At 35.7% G+C, this 25,112-nt stretch overlaps 2 protein-coding genes across 7 annotated transcripts in view; both read left to right on the top strand.

The window, feature by feature from the left end:
- LOC112052060 (protein yellow) overlaps nt 1–17,774 on the top strand; it is a 63,248-nt gene extending 45,474 nt beyond the window's left edge. For all 6 annotated transcript variants that reach the window (XM_052884181.1, XM_052884182.1, XM_052884185.1 and 3 more), the window contains exons 5-8: nt 6,397–6,583; nt 7,253–7,447; nt 9,449–9,581; nt 13,392–17,774. In XM_052884181.1, the coding sequence (XP_052740141.1) occupies nt 6,397–6,583; nt 7,253–7,447; nt 9,449–9,581; nt 13,392–13,502 (626 nt within the window). In that variant the 3' untranslated portion in view covers nt 13,503–17,774. The remainder of the gene's footprint in view (nt 1–6,396; nt 6,584–7,252; nt 7,448–9,448; nt 9,582–13,391) is intronic.
- Nucleotides 17,775–24,303: 6,529 nt separating this feature from the next.
- Nucleotides 24,304–25,112, top strand: part of LOC112057182 (protein yellow) — a 35,177-nt gene continuing 34,368 nt past the window's right edge. Inside the window, exon 1 of the mRNA XM_052884179.1 lies at nt 24,304–24,358. Within this exon, the coding sequence (XP_052740139.1) occupies nt 24,319–24,358 (40 nt within the window). The 5' untranslated portion in view covers nt 24,304–24,318. The remainder of the gene's footprint in view (nt 24,359–25,112) is intronic.

Here is a 25,112-nt window from a genome sequence, read left to right as displayed (position 1 = left end):
TTGTGCGGCTTTTGTTAGGCTTTATACATATCGCATTTTTTTAGCTACTTTGACGGCCCATATCAGGGCCAGGCTTCCCACCATATAGGAGAATGGAAGGAACATAAATCCACCATGCCGCCCCAATCTGGGTTAGCGGGCTAAAGGGATAGTGTAACGATCACTATAAAATGTTATTGGAAATGAACGAGACTAATGGCTTAGTCCTAGGCACGGTGTGCACCTTCCTTTTGGGCTGAGAATGTTTTAACTGAGAATTTCTTAGAATAACGAAGGCTCAATATTTCACAGCTCGATCCAGGATTTGAACCCAGATCCTCGTAATCCAAAGCCACTAAACACTGGTCCAACGTAGTTGAGTTCATATCAGATAGCGTAAACCACATAACAATGAATGGAGAATAATATATTGTATTCTAAGATAAAGCACGTTTTCATCAGAACACTGCAATCGTGAGTCACGGTTATACTTATTCATTCATATTGTATTCGCCATTTTCTCAGGATTTCCGTCAATTCATTAAATATGCTATGTGAGATCTGTACTAATATATATCAATCCTATCCTACTAATATTATCAACGCGAAAGTTTGTATGGATGTTTGGATGGATGCTTGTTACTCTGTAGCGCTGCAACTACTGAACCGATTTGACTGAAATTTGGAATGGAAATAGATGTTATTCTGAATTAACGCATAGGCTAATTTTTATCCACGGATAAAAATAATCCGAATAAATCCACGGATTTCCGAGATATGCCAAACCTGGTAATTTTGATGGCATGAATGTTTGTTACTCTTTCACGCCTCGGCTACTGAACCGAATCACCTAAAATTTGAAGCAGAGATAGATTTTAGTCTGAATTAACACATAGACTATTTTTGATTGCGGAAAAATCCATGGCTAAGATATCTTTGTACTATAAAAATTCAGTCCAAAGTTTCTACTCGTAGGTTCATGTAAAATTGTATCAACAAAAAGTATACCTATTAATTCAATTCAGCGGAACTCTTTAACTAATTACATCGCGTGCAAGAAACTGGATATAGATAAGTACTTAAGTAACCTACTCATGTATACTGCAAATGTGGAATTTGCAGGAGAAAACAAAAAACTCATTTAGTTGTCTTACACCTAATCAATCTAATAATTGTTTCTGGTACAGTTCATATTTGCTACCTTTCACACGCGTTTTTATTTTTCCCTCTACATATTTGTATTAAGTAAGTGGTATAAGATGATATAGCTTACCAAATTTCACAGTTCTAGGTTAATGGAAAGAGCCCTACCTATTATAATAAGATGTGGAATGCTCTCTCAGCTTCAATTTTCCCCACCATCTACAATATGGGTATGAAGATACCCATATTGTAGGTGGTGAGTGAGTAGTCGCATCTTCTAGGCAAGAGCGCTCCACCATAGGCTGCATCATCGCTTACCATCAGCCGTGATTGCAGCTAAGCGCTTGCTTATACAAAACAGAAAAAAAATCCCTATGATTCCTTTCAGAGTGTCAAAATAGCTATTTGTGGTAGTAACAGCTGGATAATTTTGTATATTTTACAACAACTTAAAAGTATTAACTTTTCACAGGTTCGAAGTAAACCTTAATAAGCCACCTCTGTGGATTCATTAACTCTTAATCTTGTCAAACAAATAGATAGAGACAGACAGATAGAAAAAAAGACAACAAATACGTAAGGATTTTGTTTTTTCCCTTTTCACACACAAGTACAATAAATACACAGTGATTAGGTACATAAACATAGTAGTGTTCTGTTTTTATTTTACTCAAGCTGACGCTCCGCGGTGTCACATACGTAGTTCCCGTTCTTGGGAGAATACTGGGATAAAATATAGCCTATGACACTTACAAATAACGTGGCTTGATAGTGGTATAGGTTCAAAATTGGTACAACACCACAAAGTTCACCTTTTTTATATTAGTACAGACAATGATAATTTTATACTTTAGATCGGTTAGGTCCCTAGAAAATAACCGCAAAAACTGATCTGATAGGCTACAAAACTGAACGCACACATGCACAATTTTGTCTTTAATTCCATAATTTATTTATGTATATATACCTAGTTTTACATTTCCTGAACACACAATTCGACATTGTAGACGATATTTAGGAATTATTTGTTTAAATAATGCCTCACTTAACATTGAGATGTGAAAATTTCCTCTATTGAGCGCCTCATTTTTCATGATCTATTAACACATCTTATAGTATTTAACATCATTGAGTATAGATTTATCGTTCGGAAGTTCAAAAGAAAACCGCAAGGCAAAACTTGTGTTAGGTGATAGGTATGTGTGACGAATCACGTAAACGATTCCCAAGTGTCTCTACATAATACGTACATATACAAACAATACTTATTTATGTAATACTCAAGTCAATAGTAATAAATTATTCTATTACGTCACCTAATTCTCACATCGCTGGATTACGGTGATATTTTATAACTTGACTATTCGCACGATTTATAAGGTCATCTACTTACTAGGTACCTACTAATCTTAGCAATATTTATTCTTCATTTATCTATGACCATAGATAAATGAAGAATAATAAATTAGCCGGGTTAGCCCAGTAGATGACCAAAATTTTCGTTTCGGAGGGTGTAGGTTTCAATCCGGTCCGGGGCATGAACCTCCTTGAAATGCACATAACTTTTCCGTTATGTTGTGCATTTCAAGAAATTGAATATCAGTGTGAATGTTGTGTTATGAGTTCAGAACACACAAATTAACAGTTTTGAAATATGACTTCAATATTAGCTTCACTATTACATAAGTGTTATAAAACTGATATACATATAAAATGACCTAACTTTATTACTTACAGCGTTGTCAAATGAGCTACGCTCATCATACGTTGCCATACAATTAATCTCAGACTAAATACATAAGGACTAGTTCCACCATCGCACCCAAATTCACGAACAAAATTTTCTGCCATTTTCTAAGGAAAACGAGCTTAGATTTCATACATATCTTATACTTAACTAGCAGTTTTAGTTTGTTTTTTTACACATTTAAATACACAAAAAGGTATTTTTACGGAGGTTTTTAACCGACGGACACGGTTGTAAACTATAAACCATCGATTCTATAGAGACAGTGTTTATAATCGCATAAGATTGTTGATCATATACTTTGACAGAAAAATAATGTCTTGTGAGGCAGGTCTTTATCTAATTAGTCTGAGCAATTAATTAATTTATTACTAGCGGACGCCCGCGATTTCGTTCGCGTGGAAATCAATGAAAACTTTCAAGCCCTATTTTACCACTTTAGGGGTATAATTTCAATATTTTTTGAATCACATTATATTTCGTATTTTTTTTTATGATTTATGAACAAAAATGTTTAGCTTCAGTATCAATGCCCCCCGACAAAAATTTACAAAATATCTTTAATGTACAAAACGTACATGTTACAGTCTTATTATAAGTACCTTATGTCACGGTAACGTTTGTCGTTACAAATGGCATAAGTAAAATCTCAAATTGTGAATTAATGTATAGAATTTGACCAGTTTTATTATAAGTATAGATTTCATTAATTAAAACATTTTTAATGATATACAGAAGGTGCTAATTACGGTAGTAAACCGGTGTTATGATGTTTCACTATTAACGTCAGCGATGTGTAACCATAATGCTTTCACCGAAAATGTGCCGCTCTTGTAGAAGAACCAATGTAAGATGATCTTTACCGAGCTGGTTATTTGATTAAAAGTTATTTTAATCCCCGACGCAAAAAGGAGGGTGTTGTAAGTTTGACGTGTCTGTCTGTCTGTCAGTTTGTCTGTGGAACCAAAGGTCTCGAACGGATAAAGCGATTCTTTTGTAGTAACTTATGTGCGAGTGTTCTAAGACATGTTTGATGAAAATCGGTTAGGATGTTTAAAAGTTGTGGGGGGGGTGAAAGTGGGGAAGAATAACCAAATGTCTGCAAATATACTCGAGTGGGGTCTCAAATTAAAGCGCATTAATGACTTGATCGAGAGTGTAATTACTAATTTCATTACCTTCGGGGGTTTTTCGAAATTTTAAATTTTATGTTATTATATCAAACTAGCTGACACGGCGCGGTTTCCACCCGAGTGGTTCCCGTTCCTGAAGGAATACGGGGATAATATGTAGCCAATAGCCTTCCTCGATAAATGAGCTATCTAACATTAAAAATCTTTTCCTGAGATTAGCGCGTTCAGTCAAACAAACAAACAAACTCTTCAGCTTTATAATATTAGTATAGATACGGAGCCCCCGGACTACAGGGGCGCCTTACAAAAATGACAAAAGTAAAAAATAGATACATTGTGTTGACAGAGTTAGGGTAGAGTATCAATAACATAAGAGATTTTTCGGGTATAGTCCCTCATCTTTTTTTTTATTTACAAGTTAGCCTTTGACTACAATCTCACCCGATGGTAAGTGATGATTGATGCAATCTAAGATGGAAGCGGGCTAACTTGTTAGGGGGAGGATGAAAATCCACACCCCTTTCGGTTTCTACACGACATCGTACCGGGACGCTAGATCGCTTGGCGGTACGTCTTTGTCGGTAGGGTGGTAACTAACCACGGCCAAAAGCCTCCCACCAGCCAGACTTGGACCAATTAAGAAAACCTCAATCGGCCCAGCCGGGGATCGAACCCAGGACCTCCGTCTTGTAAATCCACCACGCATACCACTGCGCCATGGAAATAAGCGATATCACATTGCTGTTTACAAAATGCAGGAGCTGGTTTCACCGTAAATATGACGCGTATTCGATAGACGGTATGAAGTAATTGGATTACTACCAGTTTATGACGTCGGTAGTTCGTATAGTCTACGCGGTGGACGGTGGATAACCTTCACGCACATTAATAATTGATAGGATTTATTATGCGTGATTGTATTTTTAAGGTCATGCATAAAAAATAATATAACTTTACTGTCTAAAATCTAAATACAGTTATTAACACGCTTAATTTAGCTTAACTTGTAACTATGTAAGAAAATCTTGGAATCCCAATTTGACTCACTTCCAATCATAAAAAGGTATATGCAATCCGATTATGTACATTGTACATTCATATAGTATAATATTCCCAATTAGATTTTTATTTTTTTCTGTATGCACTTCTCATTAGGATTTTTAAACAAAGATTTTATCGCCGTCGCAATACCGAGACAAATGTTAAAACACTAGAAGTTGCAGCAAGAACATTACCTAGTTTCCTTAGATCTTGATTGCTAACTCATGATTGTAGATTAATCGATAAGCCAGGAAAATCACAACACTAGGTACATTTAATATTTTACAAGTAAACTACTTTATAAAAGATACAATGAATTTAAAAATATCATGTAAATCTCATTACCTTGTAAACTTTATATAGGCATTCCTGATTAATTTTGATGAGTTGTATATGTTTATGTAAATTAGAGCCTCGATAGCCCAGTGGATATGACCACTGCCTTCGATTCCGGAGGGTGTGGGTTTGAATCCGGTGTGCATTTTAAGAAATTAAATATCACGTGTCTCAAACGGTGAAAGAAAACATCGTGAGGAAACCTGCATACCAGAGAATTTTCTGTGTGTGTGAAGTTTTCCAATCCATTGGGCCAGCATGGTGGACTATTAGCCTAACCCCTCTCATTCTGAGAGAGACTCGAGCTCAGCAGCGAGCCGAATATGGGTTGATGATGATGATGATGATGTAAATTAGAAAAAATTAAGTTTCCCGGACATGGTTAATAACACTTAACATAGAAAGAGCTAACTAGCTAACGCTTTAGAACAAGATCGATGAATATCTTTGACTCAATGTAATTTACGCAATATTATTGTTAGTTTTGTGTAATTTATACTATAGAAAAGCAATTTTTATACAAATACATATAATAGGTACATGTTTATATAAGTTCATTCACTTTAGGAAAATCAAGTTTCCCGGACATGGTAACATAGTAAGCGCTAAAGTTAACGCTTTAGAACAAGATCGATGAATATCTTGACTCAATGACTCAATGTTATTAACGCCTAATTATTGTTATTCCTAATTAAGTGTAATTAATCGGTAGAAAACCAATATGAAAATGTTTATGTGAATACATGTTTATATGAGTTCATTGACCTTAGACGAAGTTCAAGCTTAAAATCCCCAGGTTCTAATACTATACTCACCTCAGTCCCTGAAAAAAACAGAGACCAGCCTTCCACTGTCAACGATCCTTGTTCTTCTCTTCCACTCTCATAATCAACTTAGTAGCAGCTAGTCAGAATACTTTAGGTGTTTCTTCATCTTCTGTACTCGGCCCAAAATTTCCATTCACCCTCACCCTATGATTCTCATTCATGTTAACAATGTATTCTGTTTTCTTTTCAGGCATAATTGTCTATGACGCTCGCCGGGACAACGCCTGGCGTGTGACTCACGCCTCTATGTACCCGGACCCAGATCTCGGGGAATACGACATTGGTGGCGAAAAGTTTACCCTCATGGACGGAGTTGTGGGCCTCGCTCACTCGCCTGCTCAAGGACTTGTGTACTACCAGCCGTTAGCTACTGACAGGTTAGATTTAAAATTTTGTGCTCTATTGCTCGGCGTGCACAACTAGGCTTTTGGAAGGATTTCTACAGTCTTTACCGTCAGAGATGGCTCGCCCATACGGCGAACGGAGCAGTCGCTCCAGGCGCCAAATCCTAGAGAGCGCCTAAATGATAATCCTAGTCAAACGTAGACGGTACTGCGCCAGATTTTCAATTGGTCACCCCAGAGTATGATCAAGATCTTCACGTTCCATTCTTACTTTACAATCCCCATTTTGGTGTAGGTATCTGCATATTATTAGGAGCAAATGGGAGAGGCGCCATAATTGGATCACGCTCCATTTTAAAATTTACTTGGGGCCGGCGCTATTTACCGTAACAATAGCGCTTAGTTAAACTCATAAATTGTTTAGTGGATTTACAATTTTGTGACATAAACAGTTGTGAATATCATTGATCCACTCTACGTAATATTTCAGATTACCTACATAATAAATATTTTATCATATTGTTGTCATAACATACCAAAACTCAATTTAAAAAGCCACTCGTTTATTTACAACTGCTTAGTATTTGTAACTTGTTTCATTTATGAGTCTCTTTAGAGTTTTCTCCTTCTCTAGAGTTTAAGTTTATTTCAATTAAGTGCCATTAAGTTGTTTTACCACAATACTGTGTATCTCTATTCTAGAATGTTCAGCGTATCGTCGGCAGTACTCCAATCAGGTCCCCCCGCAGAAGGCACTGATTTGCCCGTGAACCTTGTGGGGCGCAAATCATCTCAAGGGCTCGGCATAGCAGTGGACCCTCGTGACGACACTATCGTCTTCAGCCCTATGACGGAAACCGCTATTGCTGCGTGGAACCCTATCACCAACTCGCACAGGTACTAAAATAGTTATGTTCATCCAACGACCATAATATATCTATGTGTTGCAATCAGTGGCGTAGCTTGCCTTGTAGAGGCCCTGTATCAAAATTATATGGGGGGATTATATGGCAAAAAAGATTAGCGGCAAATCCCGAATATCTCTTTAGCAGTTTTTGTCTCAGGAGGCACCAGATTAAGTGAGATTGTGGATTAAATTTTACTAATTGTTGCTTTCACACTTATGGGGTCCATGTTGTCCGGGGGCCCGTATCATTGATACGGTGTGATGCCGCGCTAGATACGCCCCTGGTTGCAATGATGATGATGATGAAGACGTAAACTTTATCATTTCAACACTTGTTTTGAATTGAGATACGAGTATGTGAATCAGATAAGCCTATTTGGATAAAGCAACTTTTTTGTTTGATTTTTATTTGTCCACTTTCAACGATTTTTGTATCCACACACTTTGCTTAATATATGCCAATATTAACTGGTAGGTACTTCTTTTACTTACTTTAGCAATTTGTAGTAATTATATTGCTGTAATGTATGTAGGTATAATTGCTATTTATATTCTTCAAGGCGTTGAAGAAATTAAGAGTTACGGAGTAAGCTTTAAGTCTATCATATTTTTGAAAGTATCACATTTTCTTTATTTACCTAAAAAAAAAGGTGCATAAAAAACTATAATATTAATGGTATAGAACTCACAAGATAATTAAAAGTTGATTCATTAAATTGAAACTATTAGTTGTCTATTTAACAAAGTATATTAGTTGTCTCGTAGGTAATTAGCGGCCTAGCTTTTACTACTGTGTAAAAAAATGACGTAGGTACTTGTAAAACTGCCTAAGATTGTGTAATAAATTCCCATATGTTTAGCTTCTCATTCGTACTACAGTTAATTGCAAGCCGACCGCTATTCGTCTATTGTGTCTCCTACATTTAGATATATTTAACAGGGCAAGAAAACACGTGAATATATTTTTTTCTAATAATAATAGGACAATAAAACACGTGAATTTATTTCCTTGTTTATTAAAGAACACAATGACTCTGGTGTAGGAGTAACTTGTGATTAAATTTAATTATGGTTTGGATATTTAAGTTATTGGTGTAAGTGAGCTAAGTGGAATATTTCTGCATGCAGTGATGAATTGCAATTGTCTTATGTTGTGTACCTACGTGTATATTGATCACATAAAAATTAATATTAGCGTTTAGTAGTAGTAAAGATTTCGTGGTAGAGCTTGTCCGGGAAAGTACTACGCAAAATAAGCAATTTCTATATTCCAATCTGGATGCCCGTTACAGCTACATGAGACTTTACACATACTTATAATTTAGATGGACGGGTGAATTGTACGATTTTTTATTTCTATAGGTACATACCTACTAATATTATGAAGAGGAAAGATTTGAATGTTTGCATTGAATATGCTCCAAAACGACTGAACCGATTTGAAAAATTCTTTCACTGTTTGCAAGCTACATTATCCCTGAGTATTATAGGCTGTATTTCATCTACTTATTCCTACGAGAACGGACACTACGCGGGTCCAAACCGCAGGTTCTGCTAGTTTGTAATAACTGAAGACCCTCTTGATGATGGATAGTGGAATACCGTGGCCTATAAACAGAGCAATACTTCGTTTGAAAGGACTTGAAAGAACACCGGCCGCCCTGTGTAGAAAGTCAAATAATTCCGGAAAAAATCGGTTGTCTGTATAATCGGTTTACTGACGATAGTTGAACGTGACAACGTCATAAGAAAATACTGATGGAATGGTTGCATTTTTCAGAAGAAAATGTTCGCTTTTAATAATCTTCATAGACAAGAGTATACTTTGTTTCTTGTAAAAAAAGTTGGCACCCTAGAACGACGGAGCATCTTTTTTTGGTTCGGCCGGCTTCATCGAATTATAAGACGTTGTCACGTCAAAAATCCATAGTTCCCGTGGGATTTGTGAAAAATTTAAAGTATCTAATGAAGCTCTTAACTTTTGTTGACAGAGTTCTGGCGCAGGATCCTGAAAAGTTGCAGTTCTGTGCTGAGGTGAGGTGGGTGGAGAGAGACAATGGTGCCGTGTGGGCGTTGTCTACCCGCTTCCACAAGTACTTCAAGCGCACTGCCTCCAAGCATGAGGTATTTTTTTTTATTTTTTACAAGTTAGCCCTTTCCTCATCGAGCTCCTATTAAAAAGTGGATCCACAATCAGCGACCAAAAAACGTCCCCACTCAATGATTGCCAAACACAACTTCTTGGCACTCAATTCAAGTAGTCGCATTTGCAAATTCAACCTTAAACTAAGACCTTAAGATTGAAATTACTTAATTGGGATTTTATTGAATATTGGACTATATTTAAAGGCCTTTACGTATGATTATTCTTTACCGATTATTCTAAAACTGTCAAAGTAAAATTGGCCAGTTTTCAAGTGAAATTTTCTACATGATTGTGTATCCTTTTATTATAAGAGGTCAATGCCTTCACTGCAATCTCACCTGGTAGTAAGTGATGATGCAATCTAAGATGGAAGCAGGCTAACTTGTTATGATGAGGATGAAAATCCACACCCCATTCGGTTTCTACACGGCATCGTACCGGAACGCTAAATCGGTTGGCGGTATGTTTTGTCGGTAGGGTGGTAACTAGCCAGACCTGAAACAATAAAAAATCCTCAATCGACCCAGCCGGGGATCGAACCCAGGAACTCTTGTAAATACATCGCGAGGCCACGGAGGCCGTCATAAGCATAGAGTCAAACTTGTTTTTTAAATAACGTACGTATCCGGATTTACCGTAACAAATGAATGATTAGGCATGGTCTATGGTACATAACTGTTCCCAATATTAGTACGTAACGAAGATTCTGATGTACGCAAATTGCCATAAAAGGGTTCCGTTTTTGTACGTACGTACGTTCGGAACCCTAAAAACCCATTTAACTTTTTTTACCAATTTGTTCCCAACTTTGCCAACAAGTAGTTGAGTTAGACGGAATTTTTTCTTTAAATACTACCATACTCATTTTCTACTAAGTCTACTTTTCTCTTAGGAACTTCATATTCGATCACTTACTCGTATTTAACAATCATAATATTTACCTATCTATTTATGTTTATATGATCCTATAAAACTGCAAAACTTATTCATTTATGGGCATCCCTGACGGAAATTCTATTTAATTTTTGAATTATATTATTTTTATCCTTTTTTTTAATTACTTACGTTTTCACCGTCTTCAGTATGTTCAAATTTTTTAATTTTTCTTTTTATCATACCAATTAAGTGTGGTTAAACCGTTGATGCAGAGCCGTGAAAGCCCAGGAGTATGACGCCTGTTTCCGATTCCGTAGGGTGTGGGTTCGAATCCGGTCCGGGGCATGCACCTCCAACTTTTCAGTTGTGTGCATTTTAAGAAATAAGATATTGCGTGTCTCAAACGGTGAAGGAAAACATCGTGAGGAAACCTGCATACCTGAGAAATTTCTCTGCGTGTGTGAAGTCTGCCAATCCGCATTGGGCCAACGTGGTGGACTATTGGCCTAACCCCTCTCATTCTGATAGGAGACTCGAGCTCAGCAGTGAGCCGAATATGGGTTGATAACGAAACCGCGATGCACAGTTTGTAATAAATCGATAACATTTATAATCACTTAATCATCTGTAGTTTTCCTTGTGAGTACTACATCGTACTATCGCACTACTGCATTGAATCACCGGATACCACAGTGCATTGTCATTTATTCCTGTCTATATTCAATATCCTGTCCGTAATTAAGTACATTGTCATTATAGTAAACTCATGGTTTCACGTGTTATTTAAAGGAATACAAGTCATCAAGAATGAGGGCCTGTGGAAGTCAGATCTTCCTAATTTTATAAAAGCCGAAAGTTTTCCATGCTCCTAAAGTCAAAGACATAAAGGTTATATTTATAACCATAAAAGTTATGGTTATAAATAGAGTCGTAAACTCGGTTAAGTAAAACAAATTAAAGTCATACGAGGATTCTTAACGCATCTACTATATGTAAGTAAAGTGGGCGAGGAGCGACTATATCTTCTTGATTTCTGTGCGACGCTATCAGCTGTCAGTATTTGTGTTACGTCTTTTTTTCAAACTGTGGTAATTGAGTGGATATTGGACCGTGGTGGCTTTCGGAGGAAGCGGGTTACACGGTAAACTATCCAAGTAAAAAGCGTATTTCTTATATTTTTCTATAGGCGTAATAAAAAAATATGTTTCCTTATTCCCATAGTCACTTAGCTTTGCGGTAACCCCGAAAAACCCCGTTGAAAATCAGACTTTTTTGGTCTCAGGAGTCACTTTTGTGGTTGCCGTGAAATTCCTTCGTTTAAAATATCAACAACTACATTTTTCCTGTGAAAATACGGGAATAAAATATAGCTTAGGACACTCACAAATAACGTGGCTGTCTAGCTCCTTGATTTCCGCGTGAGCGCCGCGCGGCGCCTAAGCGCCTGCTCCCCAATCGACTTAAAACCTTATTTTGAATATAATAGAGACTACTTTTAATGAACAACTTTATTGAGTTACAACCTTTGTTCAATTTCCAGAGGATATGAAAGAAGAACACGGTCAATCTTGTTCATTATTTCAGTGCAATTACGTCATCCGTAATAGTGATTTGTGACTTAGTAATACCCGCTGTCAGTATTTGTGTAACGTCTTTTTTTCAAACTGTGGTAATTGAGTGGCTAGTGGTAAAAGTATTTTCAAAATCGCTTCTGTTAAATATTACTTGAGATAAAATACGTTATTCACGTATCAAACTTAGACAATTTGAAGGTCCTTGAAACCTACTACCAACCAAAGCAATCACGGTCCATATACAGTAGTTACCTATCTTATCGAAGGTAGCAGCATGTTCTGACAAACTTTCAGCTTTTATTAAGTGAGGATGGTCTGTCCCCCACAAGCCTTTATTTCGTTAGTAGCGTGTCATTATCGAAAAACCCACTTGAATAGGTACTTGTTCGTGTGAATGAATGTTTCTTTATGCGACTTCACACTCGTGTGATGATTATTGCGTAGTTTCCTATATGCAATAATGTTTAAATATTTGTACACCTAGCCTATTACGAGGATTATACCTTATTCATTTATTAATTATACGCATTTATTAATAATTACATTTATTATAAGCTTAGAGAGCAGTGATAGCCCAGTGGATATGACCTCTGCCTCCGATTCCGGAGGGTGTGGGTTCGAATCCTGTCCGGGGCATGCACCTCCAACTTTTCAGTTGTGTGCATTTTAAGAAATTAAATATCACGTGTCTCAATCGGTGAAGGAAAACATCGTGAGGAAACCTGCATACCAGAGAATTATCTTCATTCTCTGCGTGTGTGAAGTCTGCCAATCCGCATTGGGCCAGCGTGGTGGACTATTGGCCTAACCCCTCTCATTCTGAGAGGAGACTCGAGCTCAGCAGTGAGCCGAATATGGGTTGATGACGAGACGATTATAAGCTTGTTTGTAGGTAATTGATGTTTTGTTTTGAGTGGTCTTGTCCGTACAGGTAGATAGGTAATTTATCTGAGTCTTCCAATATAAATTAGGTAAAATCTGTGTTTTATTTATATCGCACTTCTAAAGATGTTCATTTAATGTTTTTTTATGCACTTATGTATCGATTTTTTCCGAGATTTATGAACTAAAAAACTCAACGGATTTTAACGAAACTTGGTGCAATTATTTTTTATACTTCTGCGCAGGTTATAGTATACTTTTCATCACGCTACGACCATTAAGAGCAGAGCAGTGAAGGAAAATGTTGGGAAAACGGGAGAATTTACTCCATTTTTATTTATACTACTGTAAGAGCTGGATTAAAGAGGTCTAAGCGGCCGCGGGCATCCGCTAGTAATGTATAAGTACAAGATTCGTTTTAAGATATTAGATTTTTATATTTGTTTTTATTTTCAGATTAACATCCGCGTCGTCCGTGTGGTGGAACCCGGATTCGGTGGGGCTTACGTCCCCATACAGCCTCACATCTTGCGCCGAGCGGCTAACTTCACGCCGTCTCTATACTAAACTATTGCATTCATAAACCCGTATTAATGTGTAAGCTTGCGCTAGTTACTTTACAATATCACTGAAACGACAATATCGCAGTAACCGGCAAACTCCTTGGAATGTAGCCTTAAGGAATGTCGATTTTCTTTCTACAAACGCTTCGAAAATTTAAAAATGGGAATGATATTCACTATCGACACGTCACGTGATCAAGTTGTCGTTCGCATCTGTCATTCCTATACATTTTGTTAGTTTTTGAAGCGTTTGCTTTTGTAGAAAGAAAATCGACGTACCACATTGCTAAGGCCTTTTATTCTTTGACGATGTTTTTTAACTCGACAGTGTGAGTTTTCAGTTCGTTCTTTCTCTATCTATGATTTATCTCATTAGTATGAGTCTCAAATTTTTTTTTTCATAACGTTCGAGTTACAAAAAATCGTTTCAGAATAACCATAGATCAGTACCTAAATGTTTCAGATTATGTTTTAGAAAGAGATAATCTGCAGGCTTCTATTTCGTTGTGTCATCACTATCGCACGAGATACTAGTCCGGCCGCTCTAACATTGCGTTTCTATCAGATCGTGATCGAAAAGCGCTGTTTCAAGGTTATGCCAACTGTTTGTCGTTGTAGTGATGAGATACAAGACAATTGTAATTGAATAATTTGATTTGAATTGATAAAACGTCACATAGAAATACAGAGATACCAGGGGAAAAAAACAAATTTCTCCCTTATTTGACGCTTGTGCGAGTATTGTACAAAGCGGTAGGTACATACCATAAAGGTTCTTAAAATAGAAACTCCTAAAATGAAGGTGAAATTGAATGAAGAAGTGAATTTTATTGTAAGCAAATTACTAAAAATAGCTTTTATTAATACGGGTTATATAAAGAGGCTTAATTTACACGCGAAACCGCAACTTTATTCCGTTGGGAAATACCTACCTACCTTTTGAATTCCGTATTGCGCGGCTTTTTCCAAGATTTCTGCTTCAGTCGTGACGTAGAACTAATTATGAGGAACTAGTGGATAAAACATAGTTTAAAAAGCCAAGGTTTTAAATCACAGAATTTATTTTTAAACATGGCTTAAATAAAAATGAGCTGCTGTACCCTCATTTGATTACTAAACAAATTAGGCAGAACAATTAGAGGTCTTTAAGAATATTAATCTTTAAGAACTATTGGGCTAAATATAATAGACTGAACTATCAAATGTTCACTGTCTACCTAACTTATCTTTGCCAAACAGCTTAGTTAAAATTCATAGGACCTCATTCACAATTGTGAGTGTTTATTATAATATACAGGGTGCTCGGGAGTATTTCCCATAACTTCAAGGTGTTGAACCCACTTATAGGAGCCTGCATAGCTAATATTTATCTAACTAAAAAAATAAACACTTTTTGTGTTTTTTATACAAAGTAATTCAAATAATTCCGCCTAAAATTCCACACGCCTTTATTTATACTTGCATTTTAAAATACGTAAAACTTGGCTACGTCATAATTATAAGGATGCGTTTAAAGGACAAATTTTTCTATTCATAAAAGAAATATTATTTACATCGAAAATATTAATTTTACAACACATGTTCCTTGAACATTTTAAATTAATTTTCGGTAAAAAATATAACCCCAGAGTTATAGAAAATACTCCCGAGCATCCTGTACATACCTACGAGTATATGAATTAACATGTTATGATCATAAATTTACGATTCGGTATAAGTACATTATAATTTTATGGTTATGATGGTGTCACGATAGTTTGCTTATAACTGGCAAAAATTAACTGTATTTGACAAGAAAACATCTGAATCAACTATCTACTAAATTGAGCCAAAAAGATGACTGTGTCTAATATTTCAAATTACGGTCTTAAAATGACCATTAAATCGTTTAATAGAACGTAACTTTTTAGTCAACTACTTCTGGTACTTGCAAGCAATCTAAACTAGGAATTTCGGAATTAGAAATTATCTACGAATTTTTATAGACGCGGGCACTCTGTGTGAGTATAGAAAGAAAAAAAAGAAAGAAAAGTTTATTCAGAATACACATCATACAAAGAATAAATTAAATACATTGCAACTTGCATGATGTGATCCTAAAAGGGTCTCCACTCAGCATATTGCAGTTTCGAATTAGTCTCTATTTATCTCTCTCTAACACAATAGAAAGAGAGAGATAGAAACAAATTAGAAACTCATACAGTAAAGTTACTAAAATATCAATACAGAATAGCGTTATTGTTCTGAATTACTATTACAGAAGTACTTACATTTACGTAAAGTTGTGTGAGTACCACGTCACAGTTCGATTGATTAGTCTCGGATACAACCTAAAACATTTGATCGGTCCTTGTAAACGGTCCTTTACTGTTAATGACGTGTACATAGCAACATATTTAAATAGATTTTCAAGCTTTTTCGTTGCGTGTTTAATCTAAATAGCTATTGAATGATTTCGTTGGATCACAATACAGCTGAACGTGTTTTTGTTTCCTCAATAAAAACAACTATCCTTAACAAATCAATTATGAATGGTTCACGCGGCGGCTTGTTCATGAAATCGTGCTTATCTTTGTAGAACAAGGTAACAATGCAAACATACAATTACAGAAACCATAAATGATGCATACGTAGGTTTCCTACGTTTTCCTTTAGCCTTATTGTGGTAAGATCCACGTTCAGGCAATAGAAGTATTTTCAAAATAAGCCATTACGATAGTTAAGGTACATTCACAATTCACATCAATCGTCATTTATGGTACTGTATGAAAATAAAGCTACCTTAACCTTACCTACCTACTAACCTTATTCGGAACTAGTAAGGCTTCTTAAAAACATAGAAGTACCTTAACCATCCCCCTATTATTAGTAGATGTGCTCTAGAAATAGCATAGGGCATTACCACTAGACAACATGAATATAAAGTTCCTTAATACTATACTTATAATAAAGTTGGACAAACTCTAAACATTACTTCGCAATTTGAGATTTTACTTATACCATTTGTAACACCAAACGTTACCGTGGCATAACGTACTACCAGCGCCATCTAGAACTTATAATAAAACTGAAACAGTTCAAATTCTGTACATTCTGTACATTGAAGCTATTTTGAAAATAGAGGCTATAGACCTATACTCGTAGCTCTCTGGTATTCTACCAATTTACTTAAATGTTAATCAGTAAACACTTATCATAGGGAAACTGCAACTTTTCTATTAAAGAGTGGGTGCTACAAGGTACAGTAGTCAGCCCTATTTTAATTTGTAATTGTACCATAAGCTGTGACATTAACGAAAACGAGACCAGTAATTGAAACATTTGCTAGACATAAATAAATTATTAGACATAATACAATAAATTATTCATAATTTAGTATCAGTTAAGTTACAGTGCGCGCATATTTAGAAGCATATGAATGAAATGGGGTCTATTCTTGCTTATGCATGATATTTTGGTACCAAATCTGCTCAAAGAATAATTTCTCCTTCCAATAAATAATTTCCTTTGATCGTGAATACGTATGAATGTAATGCGTTTGTTTAAATGTCTGTTAATTTATGTGTATCTATTGTATTTTGACATATAAATATTTTTTTCATATATATTGTAACTCTATTTTATATAAACTTACTTAATTACCTAATAAGACAAATACATCTTTTCTCCAGTGATAATGTATATCTTTGATATTATCCACGATCAAGTTCACGATCGACGATCAAGTAAAACAATGACACATTTGACATTGTTTCGATCGGTCTACCGTATTCGGAGACCTGAGTGCCCAGTGGGAGTATTCAATATTTTCATACTGTTACTATCGCGTTGACGTAAACGCGAATTTATATGGAATTGAAACAGTTGTGCAGTAGTGCCACTAGATAGCGCTGTTTCAATTCCTTAGACATCCGCGTTTACTTTAACGCGATAGTAACAGTATCAAACTGCCACTAGGCCCTCTGATTATATTGTATAATTCGTATTAGCTTAATATATAGTGTTAGTATGTGATCTTTAAGTTACCACTACTTAATGTTTTACTAAGCTAGTGTGTAAACTTACAATAGTAAATCTAAAATCTTTTACAGCAATTGCAACTGTAAATATGAAATGCTTATAAACTTACTGTAAAAGTTAAGTAACGAATTATATATCGTTTTATAATAAGTATATAATTTGGAAAGAAGAGATACATATTTTAGAATTTATTTTTTATTTTTGTAATATTCATTTTGTACTTTTATAATAGACAATAAAAGTTTTAAATGTAAAAGCTATTTTATTTCAATACATTGGAGGTAAGTACAATAAAAACAAACATCGTGTGGGACCCTGCATACCAGAAATTTTTTCTTAATTCTCTGCGTGTGTGAACTTGTGAAGTCTGCCAATCCGCGTTGGGCCAGCGTGGTGGACTATTGGCCTAAACCCTGTCATTCTGAGTGGAGACTCGAGCGTATGCGTATATGCGTCCACTATCCATCTCCAATTTTTTCTATTCAATGCCAAACTCGTCCATTCAGGACCGGAGACTTTCTTGAAATGTTTTATCTGCCTTCTTATATTTCCCTTTCTCATTACTTACCTATCTTTCTATTTCTTATGTGCATTTTATCTTGGCATCCCTATCCCTAGGATTCCATTCTAAAATTCTAAAATCCATTTCTTTCCCTTTTATATTTTTCATGATTTCTCATATTTTAAACCACGATTAAATACTTTCCTGCCCATTTCTTTTAAAATAACTATTTTTTGTAGATATTACTTGACTAAAGTAAACTAACTCTTCTTCATATTTAATGTTTTTAAATTTAGGAATTTAAAAATTAAATGTAACTTCAAAACTTAATTCATCTGGTGTTACAGCTCTCTAGGTCGTAGCCTGTGGATACCTATTATATACTTATAAATACCTACCTTCTCAACTTATCAAGCTTACCTCTAGGTGACGTACAAGATCATGACCGTCTGCAATGAGATCACAGTTAAGCGCTAATTGGTCAATGAAAAAGAAAAACAAAGTAGGTAAATAAATACCTACTTGCTAATAATATTCGGAAAGGATCGTTGACCTTTAGAGGATACAGAAATATATAACAAAATTTGTGTAAGTAGGAACTTACGAATAGGCATACAATCAAATCAATTAGTCAACTGACATTTCAAAAGTGCTCGACAATTAGTCAACTGACATTGCAAACTTGAAATAAACGAATTTTGAATTTCGAATCTCCTCGAAACTTTCCTGAGTATTAATTCCACATTATTTTCGCTAACTATTTTACTAGAATTTTTAAAATCGGTTCTGTATCGATCCAGATCCCCTTACAAGCTTTGCCTTTTTATAACATTGCCTCTTTATAGTATTAGTATTGACTAGCGGACGCCCGCGACTTCATCCGGTTTTAGACCTCTTTAATCCAGTACAGTATAGTATCGCTATAAAAATGGAGTAACTTCTCCCGTTTTCCCAACATTTCCCTTCACTGCTCTGCTCCTATTGATCGTAGCGTGATGAAAAGTATACTATAACCTGGGATGACCCAGGAGTATGTAGAAATTAGAATAATTGTACCAAGTTTCGTTAAAATCCGTCGAGTACTTTTTGTTTCTATAACGGAGATACAGACAGACAAAAATTTTACTGATTGCATTTTTGGCATCAGTATCGATCACTAATCACCCCCTGATAGTTATTATGTATATTTCATGTACAGAATTGTCCTCTCTACAGATTTATTATAAGAATTAATAAAAATAATAACCTAGCTCAACTAAAACTATCTACACTACAACAAAAATAAAATCACCATACAAATTACGACTCATCATTTATGCAAACGTTTGGTTTGGATCAGGAACTAATAAAAATATTTATAGTTCTGTATCTACGACGAGACCATTTAAACTCAATAAGCAATATTTAATACCTTACCTATACTTACAATAAATCTGTATAGAGGTCAATTCTGTACATGAAATATATTTCCAAAATAACTATCAGATGGCGATTAGTGATCGATACTGATGCCAATAATGAAATCAGTAAAATGTTTGTCTGTCTGTCTGTATGTTCGTTTTCAATGAAACTTGGTACATTACAGAAACGTAAGTTTACTCAAAATAGTCATTTATCAGACGCCAGGAACAAAGGATTGGAGGATTGGAGATGTAAAAAATGCAATCAGTAAAATTTCCGTCTATATGTTCGTTATATAAACAGAAACTACTCGACGGATTTTAACGAAACTTGGTACAATTATTCTTCATACTCCTGGGTAGGTTATAATATACTTTTCATCACGCTACGATCAATAGGAGCAGAGCAATGAAGGGAAATGTTGGGAAAACAGGAGAAGTTACTCCATTTTTACAGCGATACTACTGTAAGGGTTGGATTAAAGAGGTTTAAGGGCGGACGAATTCTTTTAGTAAACATGTTGTGGTTTTACAGGATTTATTTGTAGACCAATGAAATGTTAGTTTTGTTGAAAAGGATAGATATATGAGGACATAGATGAGGACTTTTTAAATGCTTTAAACTATTTTATCAATTTTCTACAGAGCTAGCTATCATTGGTAAGTACGGTGATGGAGTTTGGATCCTCGTGGTTTTGGGCAGGTTAATTTCACTAGGGCTAAATTTCACTGGCGTTAATTGAAACGTCTAGTCTAGACGTTTCTATTATCAAATTATATTCTCAGTTTCCTTACAAGGCTTCAGCAACCCGCAAAAGACCATAAAGTTTACAACCTATATCTTTAACGGTAACATTTTGATGTACTATTTGAATTTCATACAAACTTTACTCGTTCACGGATTGTTGACTTGATAGAACGATTTTTTTCTCATGCTCCTTTAACTACGTATCATCTATTCAACAAGTGGACAAAAACGCTGCGGTATTTACCTGAGGCACGAAGCTTTTGTGTTGGTACAAATTACATTTTTTGCTCTTATCATCTACCTATTTATACCTGTTCAAATATGTTGTAACTACCTACTCAAAATGTAATTATTAAGTAAGTATAGTCCTGCCAAATTTTGGAACTTCAGCTAAAGCAGCTACCTATCTATCAACGAGATATGAATGGCGATAGACCCTAAATAAGGCCACAGTGACAAGATTACAGAAAGATCAGGCACAGTACATACCTAATAAGGGGTAGATAAGGGCTATAGGGGGTAGGGAAGAAGTGCACATTAATCAAAGCGAAGCTTGACCGGATTTGCTAGTCAGCGTCGGCCCGAAGTAAAATTTTAAATGGAGCGAGATCCAATTATAGCGCCTCTCCTGTTTGCTCCTAACAATATGGAGATAGGTATCTATACTAAATTATGAGTGTAAAGTAAGAATGGAACACAAAGATCTTGACCATATTCTGGAGTGACTTGAATATCAGGCGCAGTACCGTCTACGGTTGACTAGGATTATCATTTAGGCGCTCTCTAGGATTTGGCGCCTGGAGCGACTGCTCCGTTCGCCGTATGGACGGATCGGCCCTGCCGCTAATACCTAATATGAGTTCGATTAGGTAGGGTACCTATGCGGTCTTCTAGGTTCGATGGTGTACCTTACATCACTGACATTCTATCTCTATAATAGGGATGATGACAGTTTTTTAAATTATATATAAATTAGGAGTCTGCTAATAGTAAAGCAATTTTGTAAAAGTATCAGGGTATCTGCGATCATTACTTTCGGAGCTGCAGGGATTTAAAGTGTAGTAGGATTTGCGGTGCTGGCGCGGATCCCAGAAAACCCTGAAATTTAATGACGTCGTGGGTGCATAATGATCGTTAGATTTGTATGGGCGGTCAATCAAAATTAGGTACTAATATCTTTGTTATTTGTGCGTTTATGTTTATAGTTCATGTATTGAAAAATGTCACATTTAATGTATGAATTTTCATCTAATTACGATAGAAGATTTTCAATAGATTTTGAAATTTTATAATCTTATTTATTTTGCAAATATCCAGTCAATCTTTGCTATTTATGTATAAATTAGTTAAAATTGATCTTATTTGCCCGAATGTGTCATAAAAATCAATACATTCAAACCTAGTCATCATCCCCATGCTACTGAGAATTTCTAGAACTTCTAAATCTGGGTTCTAAACTAATCACTGGACTACTATGTATTAATGTTGTCCTTTTTAGGTCGACAGCGGTAAATAACATAGTTTTTGGGTTTTCAGTTCCATAATTGTTATCGGAAGAATAAATTAGTGGTACACAATGCATTACCTATAAATAAATAAGTATAATAAAGGGGATTACCTTACCTAATGTGCCAAATCGTGACCTAAACCATGTTCATTGCGTGTACAATGTACATTGTAAACCCTCGCGTATGGGAAAATACGTTATCAATATTCCTAAGGCATGTGGCTATGACCGCGATAAACATTTATGATTGCTATTGAATATTGTATATGCTAATAAAGATGATTCATGAATCAACTATTATTATTCCGATAGTTGTTTCAGTCAATGGTCGTATAGCGAAAAACTTCTACCTTAGGAAGCTTTCACATAACTGTTGGATCAAGAGTCGGATACAGAGGGCAGTGATTCTTGAGACGGCGCGAATTGTGAGGAGGTTCCTCACTCTGGAGCCTTGACCACCGGTTGCTTGGGCACTTAAATGTCCCGCAGCGGGAGGGTTGATATTTTTTATAAATTTTTAATGTTTTGTATTTAATTTTTATATCAACATTGTTGAGAATTAAAAAAGAAATGACTACTAAATAAATGAGAGAAATATCAATGATTCATGATAGATTTTTAAATATTTGTACTAACTGGAACGAAATTTTGTAATAGCCCAGTGGATATGACCTCTGCCTGCGATTCCGGAGGGTGTGGGTCCAAATCCGGTCCGCGGCATGCACCTCCAACTTTTCAGTTGTGTGCATTTCAATAAATTAAATATCATGTGTCTCAAACAGTGAAGGAAAAACATCGCGAGGAAACCAGAGAATTTTCTTAATTCTCTGCGTATGTGAAGTCTGCCAATTCGCATTGGGTCAGCGTAGTGATTGGCCTAACCCCTCTTATTTTGAGAGGAGACTCGACTTCAGTGAGCCGAATATGGGTTGATAATGACAACGAAAGGAAATTTTCATAACGATCCTAAAAAGTCTCGCTTCTTTTACATTTGCTATACTGAAAAAAAATGCAGGAGGATTTTCAAGATCTTGCAATGATGTGTTGAATAACATATCATAAAAATCATACATACAGAAAAAAAAGAAACACATTCGAATTGACAACCTCCCCCTTTTTTTGAAATCGGTTAAAAACCAGTGTGTAAAGATTCTATAGGTAAATTACGTTCAAGATTCGAATTATTTTTCAAATAATTTCTTATTCATCTAACTACGTAGAATCACGCATGAGTCTTATCTCTTTAGCCCGCAGCGTATTGATTTTGACCTTCCTTACATATGATGTCACATTAGTGGATACTTAGCGACCACATTTCAGAGCCATAAAAGGTGTGTTCTACAACCTCAACCTATTTTACTGTAGGTATACAAAATGCTACTACGATAATAATTAGCAGTCAATACAAAAGATCAATGTCACTGTTCATTAGGAAAATACAAAGAAAACGGATAGTTAATTAAGGAAACATACATAAATACCCAAAACGGTATAAACCACGTGGCTATAATTAATAATGACCCAGGATAATTACTTGTTCATTTTACGTACGTATTGCGCGATTTCGGTGTACCTATTCTAATTAGTGTAACATTTCCGCTTTCGGCGCTCAAAATGCCAGATCTGTTGGCAACACTGATTTCTATAATTTTGAGTGAAGCCAATTCGTTTCCCTTGTTATCAAAACTTTCGTTCGTTTGGTTCGTTCCGTTTATTTCAAGCAGGCCACTGGGTACACCATTGTACCCAGTGGCCTGCTTGAGCACAAATGTCCATGTGGAAAAGAGGTACCTAAGTAAATTAGGATTTCACGGGCTTGCATGGAGCTCGCCAAAGGAGTGGCAGTAGGCTATTTCGGCATGGCTCTCTTAATGATAAGGGCTTTTGCCACCATAAATATTCCAGTCAGGAATAAGTCGAGATGATGGCAAGAGACCTAATGAATTGACGCTGGTTCCCTGGGAAATGGGGCGGACCCTAAGGTGGGATGCGTTGACACATTAGCACCGTGTCATATCAGGGAGACACAATTAAGACCGGGAGCAGAAAGAGCCGCAGCAGGAAAAGCTGAATCCGGTAAGTGGCTCAAGTATGCCAAAAAATTTTAGCGAATTATTTCACCGCGGCTAGCTGTCTCAACTGGTGACAGAAGGGCTGGCTCCTTTTTTGCGCAAAGTATCAGCCTGGCTGTCCAGCGCGGAAATGCAGCCAGCCTTGCCACCATTCCACGTGGGCATGATTTGTATAGTTATTAGGATAAGTTAACTTATGTTCCTTATTGTATTCTTTCTCAATAAAAAAAAAAGTGTTTAGTAGGCTTGACTTACAAGCACTTTTGAAGAATCAAGCTTGATTGTTTATAGAGACTATACAACTGGTGCGAAAGGCAGGTTTTGCTGAGAAAACTGGCCAGTAAACTCAGTGGTTTTTTTTTATCTTCGCATTAAAATACCGTTTGATTTTAGTGAGTAGCCGTAGACGTTCTTTACTCAGAATGGTGGGAAAAAAGTTGATCGTCTTGCTGCTTGGCGATCAATTTATAGGTGAATGGAAGTAATTTATTCAGAAGCCCTACCACCGCCAATGGATCAGTATTGCGTTGCCGTCGTTCTTCGCCACTGAGCAGACGAAACACTTTCAGTTATGGACAAGTGCATTAAGAGGATTAAACAATGGCCACCGGGTACGTAAATATTCAAATTTAATCAATCAATCAATCAATCAATTTATTTATTTGCAGATACATGCATTATATATACAGGTGGTCGGTAGATGTAGATGGTAAATGTATCTTGCCAATTTGGCATGCAAATTATTTATTAAGTATAATAATAATAATAATTATATAATTAATTTATACAGATGTACCTACCCGTACCACTAACTAACAAATATTTAATTACGGTTTTTATTACAAGATCTTTAACTTTAACTTAACTTAACTTAAGCCGAACGTGGGCTCACACCAATTTCTCCTCACTCTTCCTAATGAGTCCAAAGAGCCCATTATGGGCTCATAGTACCTACTTATGAATTTTCTTCTATTTGGACGTGTTAAGCTTTATGATCTTTCCTGATAATTTGCAGTGATACTATAATTTCAAACATTATACAATGACATTTTTGATTTGATTTGTGATGAAAATGTGAAAAATGCCACAGTTTTTGTCTTTTGTTGCCTAACACTTTTAACTATTTCACCCTCTTTTGAATTTATTTTTGCAATAAGAACTATGATATAACATTCTCCGTATTATCATCAGTATCAAATCCTGCCGAGTTTCATTTAAATTCATTCAGTAGTTTCAGCGTGATGAACACAATGAACAAGGACAAACAGACAATATATCGAAAAAAAAAATTTTTGGTATCGATTATATATTATATTTTTTTAAAAATATCTTCAATGTACAGAATGTACAGAATTTGAGCTGTTA

Source organism: Bicyclus anynana, chromosome 11, assembly GCF_947172395.1.
Source record: "Bicyclus anynana chromosome 11, ilBicAnyn1.1, whole genome shotgun sequence".
NCBI lineage: Eukaryota > Metazoa > Arthropoda > Insecta > Lepidoptera > Nymphalidae > Bicyclus > Bicyclus anynana.
This window is presented reverse-complemented; position numbering and strand designations above follow the sequence as displayed.